The following is a 20,494-nucleotide window of genomic DNA, read 5'->3' as shown; positions in this document are numbered from 1 at the left end:
TTGAGTGATGACCTTTCCTTGCCAGTTTGGTTAAAATATGTTGCTGTTTTTTTATGATAATGCGTAAAATACTTATTTAAATTACTGCATCTACGTTTAAAACTATCGTTTAATTAAATAATTTCCGTTACAAAAGTTTAAAGATGTTGTTTTTGGTAGAAGTTCAAGTAAAGCTACTCGAGGGCTATCTGCACTGGCTGTTCCTAATTATGAAATGACAAACTAGAGGAAAGGCCACCGAACGCCAACTCGTGGGCTGCTCTAATCGAATAGTGGAATTTGACCGTCGGTCTTATAGCGCGCATCCACTGTCCCAGAGTATGGAGCACGTATTTATGGCAACGGGTCGCGAACCACAAACGGTGTTTAATATCCAATAATTTAAGTCAGGACTTGGTGAACAACCCTAGCAATATTCACATGCTTTATAATGTGTCCATTTTCCACAGTTTGCTCTCTCTAATAGTGTAATTCTTCTGTTCTGAAAATGTGCCATTTCGTCATTACAAACAACTAAATTATATTTATTGTCATTTGGAGAAAGCTATTCATGTTGCCCGGATCGTGATAACACAGAGATATTAGTTTATAACAGAGCGAGAAGTTGAACAACAGGCCTCACGTGGGTCTTAAACCAAGACTATAATTTAATTTTCAGAAAGCGCTCGGGTTATTAAGGTTGTTTTCTGACAGTTTTCTTTCTGTTGATTCTGCGCGCTTTGGAATATCATGAAATTATTTTGTATTTCATTCACCTAATAATATTCCTTCTTGAAACATTATTACTGTTTTATGCACTTTTGTAGACAAATTATATACATATAATATCATATTCATTGTGCACGACCTGACATGACCTGGTGGTTAGAATGCTCGACTCGCACGGCTATCAAATCTCGATTTTTAGCGTTTTAAACCCTTAAGCTTACCAGTGAACAGCAAATAGGCATAGCAAAACGTTTAAAGTTAAGCCCCCATGCACTGTTAATATTAAAACGTATTTTAAAATAATAAGACATGAATACTTGTATCATGATAAATATTAATTCGTACAGCACTGTTGATAATTATTTGGATGTGAAGTGTATTAACACTGGTACGTACAGAAAAAGGGGACCCACATGCCAGTTTTGACAAGAGTTTTCGTTTTCAGAGCTTGCGAAAAGGTGGTGGAGGTGGTTTTTCAAATGAAGTTTCTCTAATGCCTGATTCTATAAATCAGTGTATTGGTAGCAACACGACCTCTTGTTGATGTTGTTAAGTATAACTATGGTTGTTTTATTCATTATGTTAGAAAAACACGTAGATTCAAGAAGTCTTAACATAAAACGATAGAAACCCTATAACCCGAGCGCAGATTCGCAGTTTACTCCTGAAGAAGAAAAGACCACCTTTCGAAGGCGCTCGGTTTATAGGGTTTTTATCTTTTTACGGTTGTTTTAGTAACTTTACTATATTTTCATGTTTATCTAAGCCTGGTATTAGAATATTGAGTGTTGGTCTCTTTTTCGATCTTCTAGCTCTTTTTCGAGATATTTCTTTGTCTTAGAAAAATATTATACGCTTTGCTGATAATTATATTACTTAATTGTAGGTTATGATTGATGATTGGTTGTTTTTGAAACAATTTACCCAAATTATTATTTTCCTTTACTTTGTATAGTGGTTTGGACTACCGAGGTTACGATGGCTAATTGGCCTGAAGGTAAAACTGGTATATCAAGGTAAACATATGTGGAAATCAAAGTTCTTTATTATCAACGCTTGATACATATGCTACTCGGTTCGAAGTCTCAGTGAGGCAAAGAGGCACATACACAGAAAGAGCCTTATATATGATACTTCGGCAATAAAAAAACAACAAAAACTACACAAACTTATAGCATATAATATCGCATTACGTAAATATCGTGAACTACTTTATCTAACATTGCTACGTAGAAAAAGAAAGATAGAATTACATGACTTGAAAGTTAAATTAGAATGCCGGCGACATCTTGGTTGATTATTTTATATATTAGCTCAGTTTCATCTTTTTGTTTCTCTTGTGCTGAAGTTTAAGTATTCTTAATATAAAATAAGAGACGAGACAATACTGATTTGGACCTACTGCCTTTCGGTTCTGTACCAGGTGGTGGCAGTAAATCCACACATTGTTTGCTAATGTATTTGGATCCGCTACAGATAACTTCAGGAATCCGAGAAAATCCAATTCTCAGGAGCTCCAGAATAAACTCCACACCACTTACTCCACATTGGTCTTCAATTGTTTTTCGAACACACTCGAAGAACCGTTGATACGTGCTATCATAAAATAACGTATATTATTTTTGGGTCTTATTTTAAGTTTATTACACTTTATATGCGATCCTTTATACTAACTCTTTTATCAATATTATTTTTTCAACAGTAAGTCGGAAGTTAAAATACCTTACAACTATAGTCACAAAAAACATAGCAATAACAATTCAAAATGTTGACAGAAACAAGCAAGGCATATATCAGATCGCGAGCATGATTTTATAACCAGTAAAAGTTTGGCAAACTTGAATATATGAAATATAATTAATTATACTTAACGTGAGACCTTGGTATTAAACTTATAGCATCTTTTAAAACTGCATTATCTGTTCCTTCCGTTAGGGATTTCCAAGAAGAAGAATAGTATTTCAACCACACTATATCCGCTATGGATGAAATACTATTGTATAATATGCTTCTTCTTGGAGAACCCGAAGAGTCTGAATAAAGAATTCGGCACAAAAAATATGATAGACCTAATACTGGTGTCTTATGAGAAGTATAATTTATTATAATCCTGCCTCGACAGCTTGGAAGAGGTGTTTAAGCCATAACAGTGATATGAAATATATTGCGTTCTGAACTTATGAAAATTGAAATGTATTTGTAGTTAAAACAGTATTTTATTGTAATATGAGTATGTTGGGATAGGAGTCTACTCTACCAGTGTGTACGAAATGTTATTGTGAATACATGTATATTTTAGTATTACAAGGTACAAATGTAGCACAAGGATTACACCTCTCGACCTTCACATTTATATTTGTCGTACGAGTGAGTATATAATACTAGCAGAGACCCGCAAAACATTTGTAGTCAGATTATTATCTTTATTGTAGCATTACATCTTTAAGTACAGGATTTCTAGAACAATACAAAATAATTCTAATCGCAGACACCGAAATTTAAAAGTCCACTTGTCTTAGGCCTAAAATTAGTTAAGCCTTTATTAAGTACGGTCTATTATTCAATAAAGAGATAAATTAACACTATAACTTGCGTACGTTTTTTTATTTCGTTTGGTTAGGGCTCAATTTTACCGTATTAAATACTATCTATAAAAAACTTATAATGTTATTCTATGACCTAACGTTAGACCTTTTTCAAAACTTTTATAATCTTTTAATATGTTGTTGTATCAAATGTCTACTAAATTATATTTACATCCGCCTTTTGTTTACATCCAGTGTTTGTTTAAATCCAGTATTGTCTGCTGTGTTTAATAAACTTACCAACAAAATGTAGAGGGACGTAAGTCAAAACTTATTTCACCGAACTTGTCCAACCCAGCTTCTAAATCTTTCCAGCATGGTGTGAGCTGGTCCAGAGCTTCACTGAGACAGGCGGATTTATTCAGGTACCCTTGGAACAAACAAAAAAGAAATATCTTAGCAGTAGACATTAAGTAATGAATTAGAACTGTAATCTCGTATAAAGTAATCATCTCTGTCCTAAGAGCTAGTCTCAAGTTATTATTCAACTTTGGATTAGTGAAGGTTGTACATGATAAACTCTCTTCCAGGTATTTAAAAAAGATAATAAAGTTACAAAGTAAAAGTTATCAGGCAAAACTGGAAGATCAAGCTAATGAGGACCTTTCAGCTTTGGAAAAATTATGTAACATATGAAATTTGATTATATTAGCAACTCTTACGAATTTGGTGTTTTCTTTCTAATTGCATTGTTAGTTCAGAACTCTTCAAATATTGATAGAAAGAGCACATATCAAAGAAACTTGATATATGTGTATTTCTGTTGTATTTGTGAAAATTATGAACATCTAAAATGAGTATATGAATATCACTTCTAGGATAATAAAAACTTTGTGTACCCACCATAAATGACAATGTATTCAATTTATTGAGGGAGAGAAATAGATTCATACACAAAATGGTTACTTAGCAAATTCAAAGATTGTTAGATACACATAAAGAAACGCATAAATACAGCCACCTCTGTATTAAGTAATTTATTTGGTCTATCACCACGTTTTTGTTTTTTGTTTGGTTTTTAAATGCACAAACTTCCGGCTCAATTACCTAAGCCTTCTACAGGTGCAAGACGTTTAGTAAACAACAAGATCTAACGGAACAATTCGAATCACAAGTTGCCTAGCAACAATGAAAAATAAGAACGTGCCCGTTTCTTTATAACAATAGATCCTGTTGTTTACTCAACATCTCGCACCTGTAGAAAGCTTAGGTAACTGAGCCGGAAGTTTGTGCATTAAAAAACTAAAACAAAAAAACGTGGTGGTAGTCCAAATAAATTACTTATACAAATATGACTACTCACGTTAAAAGCCTGAAAAGCTACAGCCACCACCTCCATGCATATACATAGATAAAACAGAAACGGTTTCATCTTATGATATCTGTTAGATGCAACATAGAGCAACGCTAACATATTATCATATTTTCCATATACATCATACAACAACGCAAGCATTTTATAATATCTGTCCTATAGATACATAATATTGATTCTCCTTTGGTTATATAAATAAAACATACTTCTCCTGATCTCTGAAATATATAGGAATCTGAAAGACAATAAACGAACTAATTCTGGTATCCTATATTCAGATATATATGTTTGCTTCTTTGTCAAAAATATATTTAAAATTACCTCTCTTTCAGATGGATATTTAAACTTACTTCTTTGTGAGATAAACGTGTAAATTTACTTATTTGTCAGATAGAGTATCAAAACCTGGTTTTTAGCGGCATAAGCTCTCAGATCTGCTGTTAAACCACTGGGGGCTGGTATTTAAGTTTTCAAAAACATTGTAACGAATAATTAAATTCTTCTTGAGTTTTTCTTAATATTAATTAATGACTTAAGCTTTGCTTGCTTCTGATGAACTCTTTCATATAGACATATCAAACTACCATCTCCTGATCATGTCTGATAGATATACCCAGTTCATCTGATATCCGTTGTATAGGTATATAAAGTTTAATTATTTTGATCTCTCTAAGACATTCACACAAAACTTACTTTTCATCTCCATCAAATGGATACATAAAAATTACATCTCCTGATCTCTGTCAAATATATGTAAAAAACTTACATCTTCTGATCCTCATCAGATAGGTATGAAAACTAATTACTGTTGATATTTGCCAGCTAAATATCTAAAACTTTCATCTTCTGATCTCCGCTAGATAAATGTAAATAAAACATTCTTCTCCTGATCTTCGCTAGACAAGGCACTTAAAACCTTCTTCTCTTACTCTGTTTACATACATACATAATTTACTTGCTTGCTAAATTTCGCTCAAAGCTACTAGAGGGCTATTTGCGCTAACCTCCCCTAATTTTGAAGTGATAAACTAAAGAGAAAACAGCTATTCAACATCACCCACCGTCAACTCTTGGGTTACTCTTTATCAAGGAATAGTGGGATTGACCGTCATGTTAGAGCTCCTCCACGACAGATTTCTATCCTACAACCCCCAGATTGCGAATCGAATAACCATCAGGTCATGCCAGGTCACACAAACATAAAATATTTTCTTCTTCTCAGCTCCTCCAGAAAGATATACTAAACGTGCTTCTTTTGATCTCCATTCTTTAAACCTACTTTCTCGTCAAAGACAGATGTAAATTAGAGCCCTTAATCTTCGTCAGATTGGCATTTAAATCTTACTTATGATATCCATCACATACATACACAAATATATTTTTTTTCAAGGTAAAGTCAGAAAGTTTCATCTAAGATTTTATGTTCTTTTCAAGGTTTGTTTGTTTGTAATTAAGCACAAAGCTACACAATGGGCTATCTGTGCTCTGCCCACCCAGAGTATCGAAACCCGGATTCTAGCGTTGTAAGTCGGCTGTGCCACTGGGGGGGGGGCTCTTTTCAAGGTAATGTCAGAAAATTTCATCTTGATATTACTTATCCGGTTAGTGCACGTAATAGACATAGGAACTCTGGTGGACATGGGTGACGAGTTCGGTTCCAAACTCCGTACCTCCTATGTCAGTCCTTCAGTGGGGAGAGGGGGGGGGTCTTCAGGATACTTGCCAATGTTGGTGAAAATCGGTTCAGTATTTCGAGATACAACACATCGGAGACAAATAAAGTCCCTGGATGACATAGAGTGGTCAAATCCGAACGTCGACCTCCATCTTATGTTACTCCAAGAGTGAGGAGTCTATGGGTACGTGTCGGACTTGGTAAAAATCGGTTCACTTATTCACCAGTTACATTGGTACATAAACTTTTACTATTTACGAGTTCCAAATATCACCGGTGGCTAGTAGTAAATTTCTAACTCTAAAATTCGGATTTCAATCCCTTTAGCGGATTTGCGCAAGTTATTGGTTCATTTTGCGCTATACAATAACCAAGCCAGATAAATAATCCGATATTCAATATATATAGCAATATAACATTTAGTTCCTTTGATATTAATCAGATGGATACGTAAAAGTTACTTTTCTTGATCTTTGTCATTTACGTATATATATATATATATATATATATATAAGTTAACAGCCCTGATTTCCATCAAATAAATTCATAAGCTTATTACTCCGTCAAATAGATGTCTAAAACTTACTTCTCCTGATCTCCGTTACACACATATATATATATAACAACCAGCCTCTCCTTCCAGTGTCCTCATTTATTTCATATAGGGCCCGGCATGGCCAGGTGGTTAGAACGCATCCCCGTCCCACCAAACATGCTCGCCCTTTCAGCCGTGGGGGCGTTATAATGTGACGGTCAATCTCACTATTCGTTGGTAAAAGAGTAGCCCAAGAGTTGGCGGTGGGTAGTGATGACTAGCTGCCTTCCCTCTAGTCTTACACTGCTAAATTAGGGACGGCTAGTGCAGATAGCCTTCGTGTAGCTTTGCGCGAAATTCAAAACAAACAATTTCATATAGACATCTTTGTCAGAAAAGACATATAAAAAACGTACCCCTGACCTTTGTCATCTAGATACGACAAACTTACTTTCTCTGATCTGGGTATCGCTTGAACAATATTGACTAATTAATGAATTGGATCCTTCTCCTACTAAATCGAGTAATTCACTTTGCGTGGACATCATGCAGGATTTCGTGTAATTCAGAAGGCAATTCTGAGCTTCAAGGATAAATCTAATAGAAATATTAAAATGTGTTAAATTACATCCAACAAAGTTAACCCTTTAGCACATATAGCTCAAGTTTTAACTGACATGTTTTCATAATAGGCTTGACATTGAGTGATCGTTTTAATGCAAGTCCGAACGACCGTTTCCTTAATCGAAATAAAAATTTAAAATATAAGCAAGATAAAAATTATTTAATAGAAATTAAACAAACATCATGTTTACCTTCTTGATATTGAATTATGTTAAAATGTCATGCATAAACTTTCCAATTGATTAAAATATTACTTAAACTTTGTTTTATAACAAAGCCACATTAGACTATCTGCTATGTCTACCGCGGGGAATGGAACATTGTATTTTAGCGTTGTAAATTCGTAAACCTACCATTGTCCAACCTGGGAACATTACATAAAGAAATAACGAAGTACAAAATATCAATGAATACTAATAAGGTATCATTCATACCATATCTTCATGTTCACGTGGGTATTCTTTTGAAGGTACCTTACTCTTTTCAAGGTAACGTCAGAAAATTTCATCTAGGTTTTATGTTCTTTTTAAGATGTATTCAGAAAGTGTCATCTAGGTTTTTATGTTATTTTCAAGTTAACGTCAGAAAATTTCATCTAAGTTTTTATGTTCTTTTCAAGATACCTTCAGAAAGTATCGTCTAGGCTTTTATTTTATTTTCAAGGTAACGTCAGAAAGTTGCATCAAAGTTTTTATGTTCTTTTCAAGATACCTTCAGAAAGTATCGTCTAGGTTTTATTTTATTTTCAAGGTAACGTCAGAAAGTTGCATCTTTGTTTTTATGTTCTTTTCAAAATATATTCAGAATGTATCACCTAGGTTTTTATGTTCTTTTAAAGATAACGTAAGAAAGTTGCATCTTTGGTTTTATGTTCTTTTCAAAATATATTCAGAATGTATCACCTAGGTTTTTATGTTCTTTTAAAGATAACGTAAGAAAGTTGCATCTTTGGTTTTATGTTCTTTTCAAAATATCTTCAGAAACTATCATCTAGGTTTTATGTTTTTTAACAGTAACGACAGAAATCTTCATCTAGGTTTCATATTCTTTTCAAGGTAACATCAGAAAGCTTTATTTTCGTTTTTTAGGTGTTTTTCAAGGTAATGACAGAAAGCTTCCTTGAAAAGAAGATAAACATTTTGAGCTTTTTATATATTTTTTGAACGTAAATCTAAAACTCTGTGTCTTACATTGGGTTGCTTTCAATGTGACTTCAGTTTGCTTTATTTTATGCTAGCGAAAGTACTCGGCATAGAAGAACAGTCAAAATATTTTAAACATTTGTATTTCCCAGAAACATAAAAAGTCGTAAGGAATGTATAGTAAGTTAAGAAGCATTTATTATCAATGAACGTTATCACTGCGTCAAATATTTCACATTTATATTTGATATCACAACTTTCGATCACATTTTACCGGAATCTATTACAATTTTTACCGTTCGATTAATGTCTGCCCATTACGATTTTGGTGACGGGGATGCAAGGGGACGTGAAGGGGATTGCCGTGAAACTTTGTAAGTGTAGTGAATGTTGGTATGAACTAAAGGAATTAATATATAATCCTAAAGTAAAGACATAGGGTGGGATAACCTAGCCTTGAGCCAAGTGCGTATAATTTATCATCAAAGAAAAATTATCGATCCAATTTTAAACTTAAATAAAATTAACAAACCTCTTTAATCAACGGAAACTCTGAATTAGGAAATCAACATTTTTTTTTTCAATTTTGTAGATGATACATTTCATTTTGTAGTTTCAGTACATAGACTAACAACAATATTATGTTATACCTTTGTTGCTAAGCAACATGACATAAAAGTCATTGTTGGAACGCATTGTTACCAAAACGCACTGGCTTTTCTGTATATTAGAAGTTGTTATATAAGGAACCATTTCTTTTCTATGTGCATTTTCGCTAGCTTCCTTCATTAAAAAGATGCGCACGCGCATGGATAAATAATAATACTTAGGTGCATACCCTCAGGGTCTACTTAGAATGGGTGCAGAATTTCAGGTTTCTAGGTTCTTTCCTCCTGGAGATATGTCGGTCACATATTCTTTCCTATGTGGTTTTTTCCTTACCTTGCTATATAAAAAGATGCGCACGCACGTGGATATGTAATAATACCCAGGTGCACACCCTCAGGATCCATTAGTGTGTGTGCAAAATTTCTAGTTCTTAGGTTCTTTCCTCTTGGAGTTATGGCGGTCACACACACGCGCAGACCCACAGACACTTCCTTTTATTATTATAGATTAGTTTTCAAGATAACGTAAAAAATTCATCTTACTTTTTATGTTAATCTCACGATAAAGTTTTCAAGATAATGCAGATGTTTTGTTGTTTATGTAGTAGTTTTTCAGTGAACGTCAAAAAGTTTGTTTTAGTATTGTTTTTTCTTCTTTTTTTCAAAGTTACAACGGAGCGAAATAGTTTGGTTTAAGTCTATTTTCAAGTAACGACAGAAATCCTTTTATCCGTATTTATGTTGTTTCCAAAGTAACAACAGAAGTATCAACCTCGCTGTTTGTGTATTAGTTTTCAAGGTAACGGCAGAAAACCGCATTTGGCGTTACTGGTTCTTGACAAAATAACAATAGGCATTTTATTATTGTGGTAACTATCCACGTCACGACAAAAAGCTTTGTTTTGGTTTTTGCGTTGTTTGCAAGGAACATAACATCAATCTCATTTAATTATCTCGTTGTTGTATTCAAGGTGACATCCGAGAGTTTAATCTTAGTGATATTTTCAGTGTAACGTTATTTTGTTTTATCTTACTGTTAGTGCTGTTGTTTTCAAGATAAAGACATAAAGCTACATTTTCATGCATTGGTTGTTTCCAAGGTAACAGTAAAACATTTTATCTTTGTTCCAGTGTTGTCGTTATCAAGGTAACGACACGAATCACATTGTAATTTTTGTGATTATTTTCATTGTTCCGTCAGAAATCATTTGTCGTTCGTGCTCTTTTCAATTTAATGTGAGGAAGCTTCGTCTGTTTGCTTTAGTGTTGTTTTCAGCATAACAACACTTGTTGTTACCAAGATAGTGAGAAAACGTTTCAATGATGTTGTTTTCAATGGTGAAGTTGTATTTTTGTTTTATCCTTAATGATAAGTTGATGCCGATAGTTTAAAATATTATAATACTATACTAACGGTGTATGCAGATGTTTAAGCTTAAGGATAGTACTTAATAAACAATTTGCTTTATACACTCGCAATAGTAATTTACATTAGAAAGTAAAATTATACACATTAGGTAAGACAAAAATACTAAGTCGTACTTATCCGATATTAAAGGCCTTTGATTAATAATTATTAGAAAACTAACAATGCGTTCCCACTACTTTCCTATTTCCAGTTCATTTAAATCGTAACAGTTTTTCATACGTATTTGATAAGATATTTGTCTGAATGTTGTTCTGATTCTCTTGGATCATTTAATTGGTCTGAGTCAAGTTATTTATATAAGTTGATAAGAAACACGAGTATTTCTATAAATTGAAATTGCTTATCTCTTGTAAGTTTCTGCATGATATTTAAAGAACCTTGATGTAGTATGAACGTGTTTTAGGTGTTATATTTAAAGAACCTTGATGTAGTATGAACGTGTTTTAGGTATTATATTTAAAGAACCTTGATGTAGTATGAACGTGTTTTAGGTGTTATATTTAAAGAACCTTGATGTAGTATGAACGTGTTTTAAGTGTTATATTTAAAGAACCTTGATGTAGTATGAACGTGTTTTAAGTGTTATATTTAAAGAACCTTGATGTAGTATGAACGTGTTTTAAGTGTTATATTTAAAGAACCTTGATGTAGTATGAACGTGTTTTAGGTGTTATATTTAAAGAACCTTGATGTAGTATGAACGTGTTTTAGGTGTTATATTTAAAGAACCTTGATGTAGTATAAACGTGTTTTAGGTGTTATATTTAAAGAGCCTTGATTTAGTATAAACGTGTTTTAGGTGTTATATTTAAAGAACCTTGATGTAGTACAAACCTGTTCTTTGATATTATATTTAAAGTGTCTTGAAGTAGTATAAAACTTTTTTTTTGGTGCTAAAGAGCTTTAATGCGGTATAAAACTGCTTTTTACGTGATCTTTACATAACTTTGATGTGATATAAAACTTTTTTTGTATCCTTCCACTGTTCTTTCTTACGTTTTGAGGGATGACTTTGAATAAACACATTTTGCTTACTTAGAATGACGGGACTACTGTATCTTAGTCTTACAACTATGCTTTTCATAGTAACTGAGCCTCAAGTTCTTTTTAGGATGACAAACAACAGTTTGTAACATACAAAATAAAAATTACCGAAACGGAGAGTAGCTCGATCGGAGGAATTACTTCCCTGACACCAGAACCAATAAGATGAACACCTGTTGGCTTGAACTGAAAAGTTCTGCTAAATAATTTTTTTTTCTTTTTCTAAACGATCTGCTAATTTCAATTTTTTAGAGCAAAGAGATTTTTTTTTTGCTTTGACAAAAAATGCATTATTTAAGTTTCCTGTTTTAAGCTAAATAACTTATACATACGGCTATATTTATTATTAGATTTTACCTCGGTTTATACCTCGGAGTATATATTTATTTTCAGTCACTAAATATCAACTTATATCCACTAATATACAGGTTAGCTCACGAGATGTTTTGTGGGTTTGATAAATATTTTCCCCCATACTTACGAACATTGAATATCAAGTTCTCTCTCAGTTTCCGGAACTCCATATTCTCGGCTGAACACCAGAGTTGCCACACATATATCAAGCTCTCGCATATGGCAATTTTGGCAATGAGTCTGGTATGGACCTTGAAACGAGAAGAGTGAATTTTAATTTATTTATTTTTTCAATTTAATTCCTTCAACTTGGCCTTCTATTAGTATATAATTACTACCTAGGAAAACAAATGAGTTTTTTGATTGGCCAAAATCACCCAAGAATCTGAATTAATTAATAATCATGAAACATTATTTATGTTGAGATGTTATTGCTTGTGATATCCACTTTTTGGATATCAGAGTGAGGACGAATGGAGAATAAATAAATAACTATAGAAGAATCGCTGGTGGCAGGACAGAGTGAGGACGAATGGAGAATCAATAAATAACTATGGAAGAATCGCTGGTGGCAGGACTGAGTGAGGACGAATGGAGAATCAATAAATAACTATGGAAGAATCGCTGGTGGCAGGACTGAGTGAGGACGAATGAAGAATCAATAAATAACTATGGAAGAATCGCTGGTGGCAGGACAGAGTGAGGACGGATGGAGAATAAATAAATAACTATGGAAGAATCGCTGGTGGCAGGACAGAGTGAGGACGAATGGAGAATAAATAAATAACTATGGAAGAATCGCTGGTGGCAGGACAGAGTGAGGACAAATGGAGAATAAATAAATAACTATAGAAGAATCGCTGGTGGCAGGACTGAGTAAGGACGAATGGAGAATCAATAAATAACTATGGAAGAATCGCTGGTGGCAGGACGAATGGAGATGATTATTAAATGCAACAGAGCCAGACTTGTGACTGATTCCTTCAACACTACCTGGTGTTCAAGTATCTCCAACTGCAGTGTTCAAAGAACGGTACAAAATGTGTCACATCGTAAGTGAACTGATCTTAAAAAGGTGAATACGGGAAATCGTGACTCCAGTAATGCTGAAAGTTCCAACCATGAATCGTAACTGTAACAGTGTGATGGGATCTGATCAGTGGCGCTTCACGTGTATTTATTATTATTATTCCAAATGGAGACAATCACAGAAGAAGTTTGATCTTGTTTATGTTGTTCTGGAATTGAAAGTTGATCTTGGTTGTACAAAGTTGTTGTGAGCGTTCTTGTGTTAAGGATTGGGTTTCTTAAAAGTAGAATTACATCCAAGGAGCTCCTGAATGTTGTTTTTATCATGTCCATCCCACAATATAATAAGCAATATTTTACTACGATAGTATTATTCAAAATCAGTTTTATAAAGCACTATGATTACGACAATCGTCCTTGTTGGGCCTAACAGCTATAAATTTTCAATGTAGTGTAGCATCTTCTTTTAACTGTAATGCTGCATTCGCCACATATTTTTCCAACAACTGTTTACGAAATACGAACCACAGCCAAAGATGTATTGGCCAGAAAACACTATCCAATTGCTTCAGTCTATTACGTTTAAGAAAGAAACTAAATTTAAGTTTTTGAGTGTGGTGCACACACATGGATAAATGACGTAAGCAAAGGACGCCTGTATTACGAAATTGGGTCATAAACTCGGTGAAGTACATTTAACTGGTCAGTTGGTATTGAGAATCACGAGTTAAAAGTTATAAAAAATGAAGCTACAGTGAGGACGCTGAGAAAAACGTTAGTCACGAGTTGACAGTGATAAGTTATTGACGCCGATCTAGTAGTACAGTAAAGGCTATTAAAAATGTTATGATAACATCTAAAATCGGCACTTTGATATAAGATTCGTTACTACAGCCTGGTGTAGTAGTATAAGGTGAGAAGGCAACCGGAGTTCTCACCATCACAGTAACCAATTACTTGAGAGTTTTGGTCCTTGTTCTGGAAATGCCCGATGAGTTGCAGAAATTAGCCAATAAAGTGTCAGGACTACTTGCGGGTAGTCAGGAATACTGTTTGGGAAATCGAAAGTATACAGAGAAAATATAGTTTAAAAACTCGTGTCTGGAGCTAAAAATCAGTTATCCAGGAAGAATTGAGATTCTCCAAAGAGCTGGTAATAGTTCCAAGCAAGAAGTATCCAAACAATTATGAATATGAAGATGTCTAACCTCTAGAGATACACCAGTCCGACCTTGTTGTAAGTATAGGATTGCTATCTCTCTTATTCAATTAATGTAGGAAGTTAATGGTCATAACAGGGAGAAATATTATATACGTGAACTGTATTGTTTAACTGGAAAGTGAAAGTTAGAACTGTTAAGAAACTAACAGTTTAGAAAATGCTTAACTGTTGATATTAAAGGTGTGTATACTGTGTGTAACGACTTAATAAATTTTGACGTATTTCGTTCAATGTCAATCTCAGAATCAGTTTCTTTAATCTAACCGTAAATTACCTCCAGTTAGCGACTTGTGAGCTCCACTCGCCATTGCAATCCTCAATTAAATTAATTTGATGTAATCGGCAGTACAGTCGAAGCTCCAACGACTTGCCCTAAGAGCACTGCCCATTACAACTGGCACAATCGACAGGATTTTTGGAGCGACTAACGACAGGTTGGTTGGAGTAAAGAAAGGAGTAAAAGTAAGAAAGTCAGCTGAAAGTACTATAAGTAGTAAGTAAGTGAATATGGCTACTGAAGAGGGTGGTGCACACCCTAGAGTCGATAGAAGGGATGACGCTAGCTATGAAGCTGCGGCACAAGTATGTCCACGCGACGCTACGCATTTAACGAGCGCCATACCGTTATATCACGGTAGACTCGACGAGGAAGTCGAGGGCTTTATTGACGCCTTAAATGAAGCCACCAGAATATCGGGCTGGACTGGTGCCCAGAAAGCAGACATTTTAAGATTAAGAACAGCAGGAGAAGCAAAACGCTATACTAGGACTTATAGCGAACTACGTGAAACCACAGATTTTCAGTATCTAGCACGTAGGTTATTGGAGGAGTATAGGAAGCGAGAAACACCAAATGTAATTTTAACAGAGATGCGCAACTTAACTCAGCAACGAGACGAATCTTTCCGAGTTTTTGGACATAAGTTGCAGGAGTTAGGAAATAAATTGCGTAGGGCTTATACACACCCGAACGAGTTAATGATACAAGATACTTTAAAATTTGAGTATGAGCGAGGTTTATACAGTAATGCAGCTAGATGTCAGGTATGTGAAGCAAATACACTCCAAGCAACTTTGCTTGATCTGATTGAAGTAGCTACTTTAGAGGAGCTACGAGAGAAAAAGAAATATAGCCTTAAGCATTTTGCTGTAAAGGTAGTAAATAGATCTAGCAAAGTATATTGGCAAAACAAGCAATGTAGGCTCGATGGCTCCCAGTGTTTTAACTGCGGCAAAGTTGGTCACATAGCAAAGAACTGTTTTCAGAAACAGAAAAACAGAAATGAGCAGATAGCATGCTTTAATTGTGGTATTAAGGGTCACATAGCCCGTGATTGCCGACGTCAACAGAAGGCAGAAAACAAAAAAGCCCTAAAGGCTGGAGCTTACAGAGGAAAGTTCCCAAAAAATAACGGTAGCTCTACATTCGCTGCAGGATCAAAAAACGTAATCACCACCGGGATTAAAGAGTGAAAGTAGAGGTCGTACCGACAGTTTGAGATAAAAGATTGAGTGTCCATAGTGTTAATGAAGTGTCGCCAATAGTTATAGTAGAAATAGAAGGTATAGTATGTCAGTTATTGGTTGACACAGGCGCTCGATCGTCTCAACTAAGTGCAGAACTAGTAGATAAAATCCGACGTTATCAAATAATGCTTGGAAAGAAGTTTTCAGAAGTATTTTGGCTTCTACAACATGACATCCCATTAAAACACTAGGTAAATATAGTGTACTCGTGAAAGTAGGAAAGTTAGAGATAGAACACTAATTTTACATCTGTAAGCAGATAGACTTAGAAACAGATGGTATCATAGGGCAAGAGTTCTTAAGGGTTTATGACATTGAAATATCTCTTATTTCGGGTAAGCTATGCACAGAAACGGAGATCTTAAATTTTGAAGGACTCGAATCCTCAGATTTATGTGCAATAGTTGAGACATATGATACCTTCCCGCTAGCTAAAGCTAATAGTCAAACGCCTAACGCTAACATTAGCAAGGCTAAGGATCAACAGTCAAAATACAAAAGCACTGATTTCCTAGAGTGTAGCGATACACGAAAGCCAGAGAATAAGAGTACACAGAAACAGCAGAAGTGATAATGGTAATTGTAAGAATAAGGTGAGTGATAGTAAGATAAGGCATAAATAAGTTAGCAAATAAGACCCTAAAACAGGGAACTAGTAATTGGAACCCTCTCAGATGATTCTACACTTATGCCTAACATAAGCAACAGAGCATCCCAACAGGTGTGTTTGAAAGAAAGAATCCCTGTAAGATTAATTAAAATAACTGAAGTACCTGCAAGAAGTCAAATTATTTTTGAAGTTAAAGTATATGACTTTAAGTATAACGAAGAAGTGCCCATTGAACCAATTGATATAGAAGAAACAGGAGTTTATATAACTGCTTGTATTATTAAAGTATCCAAGAGAGACATGGTGCCTATAAAAGTGTTAAATGTGAATGAAGAAAAAGTAATACTACCTAAGAACATAGTAGTAGGTTAAGGCTAGTAGTATAGAACAATTAGCTGCGGTAGGACAGTGTAATGTTAATAACGTTAAGAAACAGGTACAACAAAGTAGGATAGACTGGGATTTCATCAAAGGAACTATAGGCAAGAGACATAAACAGGGTTTGATAACATTGTTAGAAGAGTATAGAGACATATTTCTAGGAGAATATGACCCCAATGGTTGTACAAATAAAGCTAAACACAAGATAGTGTTGAGTAACAGTAAGCCTATGGATTGCCAGAAAAACACAGGGTAGAATTAAAGGAATTGTAAAAGAGATGCTTGAACAAAGAGTAATAGAGGATAGTAGTAGTTCATATGTTTCTCCAGTTGTATTAGTTCCTAAGAAGGACAAAAAAAATTAAGGTTCTGTGTGGATTTTCGGAAAGCGACCGGAGTAACAGTCAAAGACATCTACCCATCAGCTAATATCCAAGAAACCTTAGGTAAGCTAGGTAAGAGTAAGTACTTTTCATCTATGGACTTACAAAGTTCGATATTGGCAGGTGTAGATAGAAGAAGAATATAAAGCTAAAACTGCTTTTGTATTACCTTCAGGTAAATATCAGTTTAATAGATTGCCATGGTTTATGCAACACCCCCTTCAACATTCCAGAGATTAATGGATGTTGTATTATCAGGTTTGCAAGATTCAGAATGTTTCTGGTATTTATATGATGTTCGCTGCAAGTTTTGAAAAACACATAGAGAGATTAAGGCATGTAATGTAGTTGATAGGTTACGGAAAGCAAATTTAAAGCTTAAACCAAGTAAATGTTAGTTTCTGAAAAAAAGAAGTAGAATATCTGAGTTTTCTGGTGAATGCAGGTGGTGTAAAACCCAAAACACTTAGACGTTTGCAAGAATTATCCAGTGCCTAAAACAGTAAAAGATGTTCGTGCATTTTTTAGGATTTGTAGGATTTTATAGAAGGTTTATACCACATTTCACACTGCTGGCAAAACCTTTAACTGAATTAACTAAGAAAGAAATATATTTTCAGTGGACAGATAAAAGACAGGAAGCATTCGAGAAACTAAGAAAAGCTTTATTAAAAGCACCAAGTTTGAGCTATCCAGGTTTGAGTAAAGAGTTTATCTTAAGCACAGATGCTTTAGGTTTCGCTATAGGTGCAGTGTTATCTCAGTTAGACGAAAATGGAAAAGAACACCCTATAGCTTATCAGAGTAGACAGTTAAGAAAAGTTGAAATAAATTACTCAGTCATAAAACAGGAATGTTTAGTTGTAGCGCATGGAATTAAAACTTTCCGTTGTTATCCATATGGTAGGAAGTTCACTATTATCACAGATCATGCACCATTAAGATGGTTAATGACATTAAAAGAACCCTCCTCTAGGTTAACGAGATGGTCATTATTACTACAGGATTATGATTTCGAAATAATACATATACCAGGTAAGAAACATTCTAATGTTGATGCTCTGAGTAGAATTAGAGTAAAAAATGCAGAAACTGAAGAAAATCAGACAATTAACAAAGTAAGAGAAGTAAAAGCTGAAAATGAAGATGAGTTAGAAGTAATTTGGGATTCAGATCATGTGATTAGTGAGCAAAAAAAAGACCCAGTATTAAATGCCTTAGAAAACAAAGTATTAATAGGAGAAGATACAGAATTCATGTTAGATTCAAATATCTTGTGTAAAAGGGTTAAGGATAACAGGTCATTACAAATAGTTGTACAACATAACTTAAAAACTAGAGTTATGAAAACATATCATGATATGCCCTTTGCAGCACACCTAATTTTTGCTAAAACGTACAGCAGAATAAGTAAGCGATTCTTTTGGCTAGACATGAAGAAAGATATTAAGAATTATTGTGATTCGTGCATAGAATGTCAAAAACTAAAAACAAGGCCACACGTTAAGAACGTTCCCTTACAAAGAACGCTGAATCAAACGACACCTTTCCAGTTAGTGGTTATGGACATATTAGGCCCATTGCCTACGTCTTACGCAGGAATCAAATGTGTGTTAGTAGTTGCCGACTACTTAACTAGGTTTCCTGAGGTTATATGTTTATCTGATCAGAAAGCAGAAACAGCAGCCAAGGCTTCTGTGAATAACACAGTAGCTAGACATGGTATACCACAACATTTACAAACAGATAGAGGTAATAACCTTATATATAAGTTAATGAAGGAAGTTTGTGAGTTACTAAGTGTAAGAAAAATTGAGACAACAGTTTATCACCCAGCTGCTAGTGGTTTAGTAGAAAGGTTTGATAGAACTTTGTTAGACATGATCTCTCAATAGTTTGACAAGGGATGAGCAGATTCCCTTGTTATTTTTAGGATATAGAAGTGCTGAGAATGAGTCTACTCGGGAAAGTCCATTATTTCTATCACATGATTGAGATGTTGTGTTACCTATGCAGGAGATAGTAGCTCATAGAAAAGTTAATTATACAGTAAATTACGACTATAAGGCAGAAATACTACAGAGAATGCAGTTAGCATTTGAGTTAGCTAACGAACATTTAACTAAAGCTGCTGAAAGTGGAGAGAAACAAGTAAATTAGAAGGCACAAGTTAGTGATATAAAGTTAGGGGACGAAAGAAAGGAACACTAAAAAGTTAGCAAAGTTATGGAAAGGTTCTTTTAGAGTCCTTAAACAAACAAGTCCAGTTAATTTTGAGATCCAAGAGATTTATGGAAAAGGTATACAACTGGTATATGTTATTAGGTTAAAGAAAGTAAAAGATTATAGACCTTATCAATATGAGTGTGTAGCAGACGAAACTAAGGAACAGGAACAAGATAAGAGTGTACTCAACGAACCTAATAACTCAGGTGGGTTTGATTCATCTTTTGATGATGAAGAAGATATTCCAGAAAGAGAAACACCAGAGTCAGAGGAAGATTAAAGTGTTGCACTAGGTGATGAAATTATAACAACAGAAGATACCTCAGTTAGACGTGGCAATAATGAAAATAATGCCCCAATAACTGAGGATAATAACCCTAGTATCCCAGTGACAACACAAGCTGATATAGCGACCCATGACTATAACCTTCGATCACGCGGTCCTATATCAACTTAACTAGATGTGACTCCTACAACCAGGAGGAAACAAGTAAGATTCGATCCTCAAGTAGTTGTACACAAACCTAAGAGTGACGTAAATACAGTTAATACTGTATCTCATGAAGTCAGTGTAGTTGATGCTTACAATAACATGATAGGCTACTTACGAAGTTGTAAATAAGCTAAGTAGGATAAGATATATATATGTATAATTAATGTATGTATGTTGTATTAAGTATTATAATTATGTGTTATTAGTAGATGTATCTATAGGTTTACCAGGATTCTTATGCTACTGATGGTAATGAGCAGGACTGCACAAAAATGTAAGTATTGTTCCAGTAGAAAATAAGATCGGTGTGGTTTTTGTTGAAGAAGGTAATTTTATATTATCTGGAGATAAATGGATAAGACATACCATTTCCACAGTATGTTCAGTTATTAGTAAATTTACAAACCGAGTTATTAACATTCGAGAACCCGTTTGACGTGAATACTCGCGCTAGTTTTGATGTAGAAAGTTTGGAAGATGTGACATTACATCACATGAGATATCAAGGAACAGCTATCTTACAGTTAGCAAGAATCTTACAAGAAGGACTGATTGAAAATTATAAAACTTTAATTAGACAACATCAAGATGAGATGGGTGATCT

At 34.4% G+C, this 20,494-nt stretch overlaps 1 protein-coding gene across 2 annotated transcripts in view; it reads right to left on the bottom strand.

Moving 5' to 3' along the window:
- Positions 1–1,735: 1,735 nt before the first annotated feature.
- LOC106464232 overlaps positions 1,736–20,494 on the bottom strand; it is a 21,528-nt gene continuing 2,769 nt past the window's right edge. For both annotated transcript variants that reach the window (XM_022391938.1, XM_013924361.2), the window contains exons 2-5: positions 12,147–12,270; positions 7,270–7,415; positions 3,534–3,663; positions 1,736–2,304 (exon numbers count right to left, since the gene is read on the bottom strand). In XM_022391938.1, coding sequence (XP_022247646.1) covers positions 2,058–2,304; positions 3,534–3,663; positions 7,270–7,415; positions 12,147–12,238 — 615 coding nt within the window. In that variant the 5' untranslated portion in view covers positions 12,239–12,270 and the 3' untranslated portion in view covers positions 1,736–2,057. The remainder of the gene's footprint in view (positions 2,305–3,533; positions 3,664–7,269; positions 7,416–12,146; positions 12,271–20,494) is intronic.

This window comes from Limulus polyphemus, unplaced genomic scaffold, assembly GCF_000517525.1.
Source record: "Limulus polyphemus unplaced genomic scaffold, Limulus_polyphemus-2.1.2 Scaffold1592, whole genome shotgun sequence".
Lineage (NCBI taxonomy): Eukaryota > Metazoa > Arthropoda > Merostomata > Xiphosura > Limulidae > Limulus > Limulus polyphemus.
The sequence above is the reverse complement of the archived record's forward strand: the minus strand, read 5'-3'. Positions and strand labels throughout refer to the sequence as shown.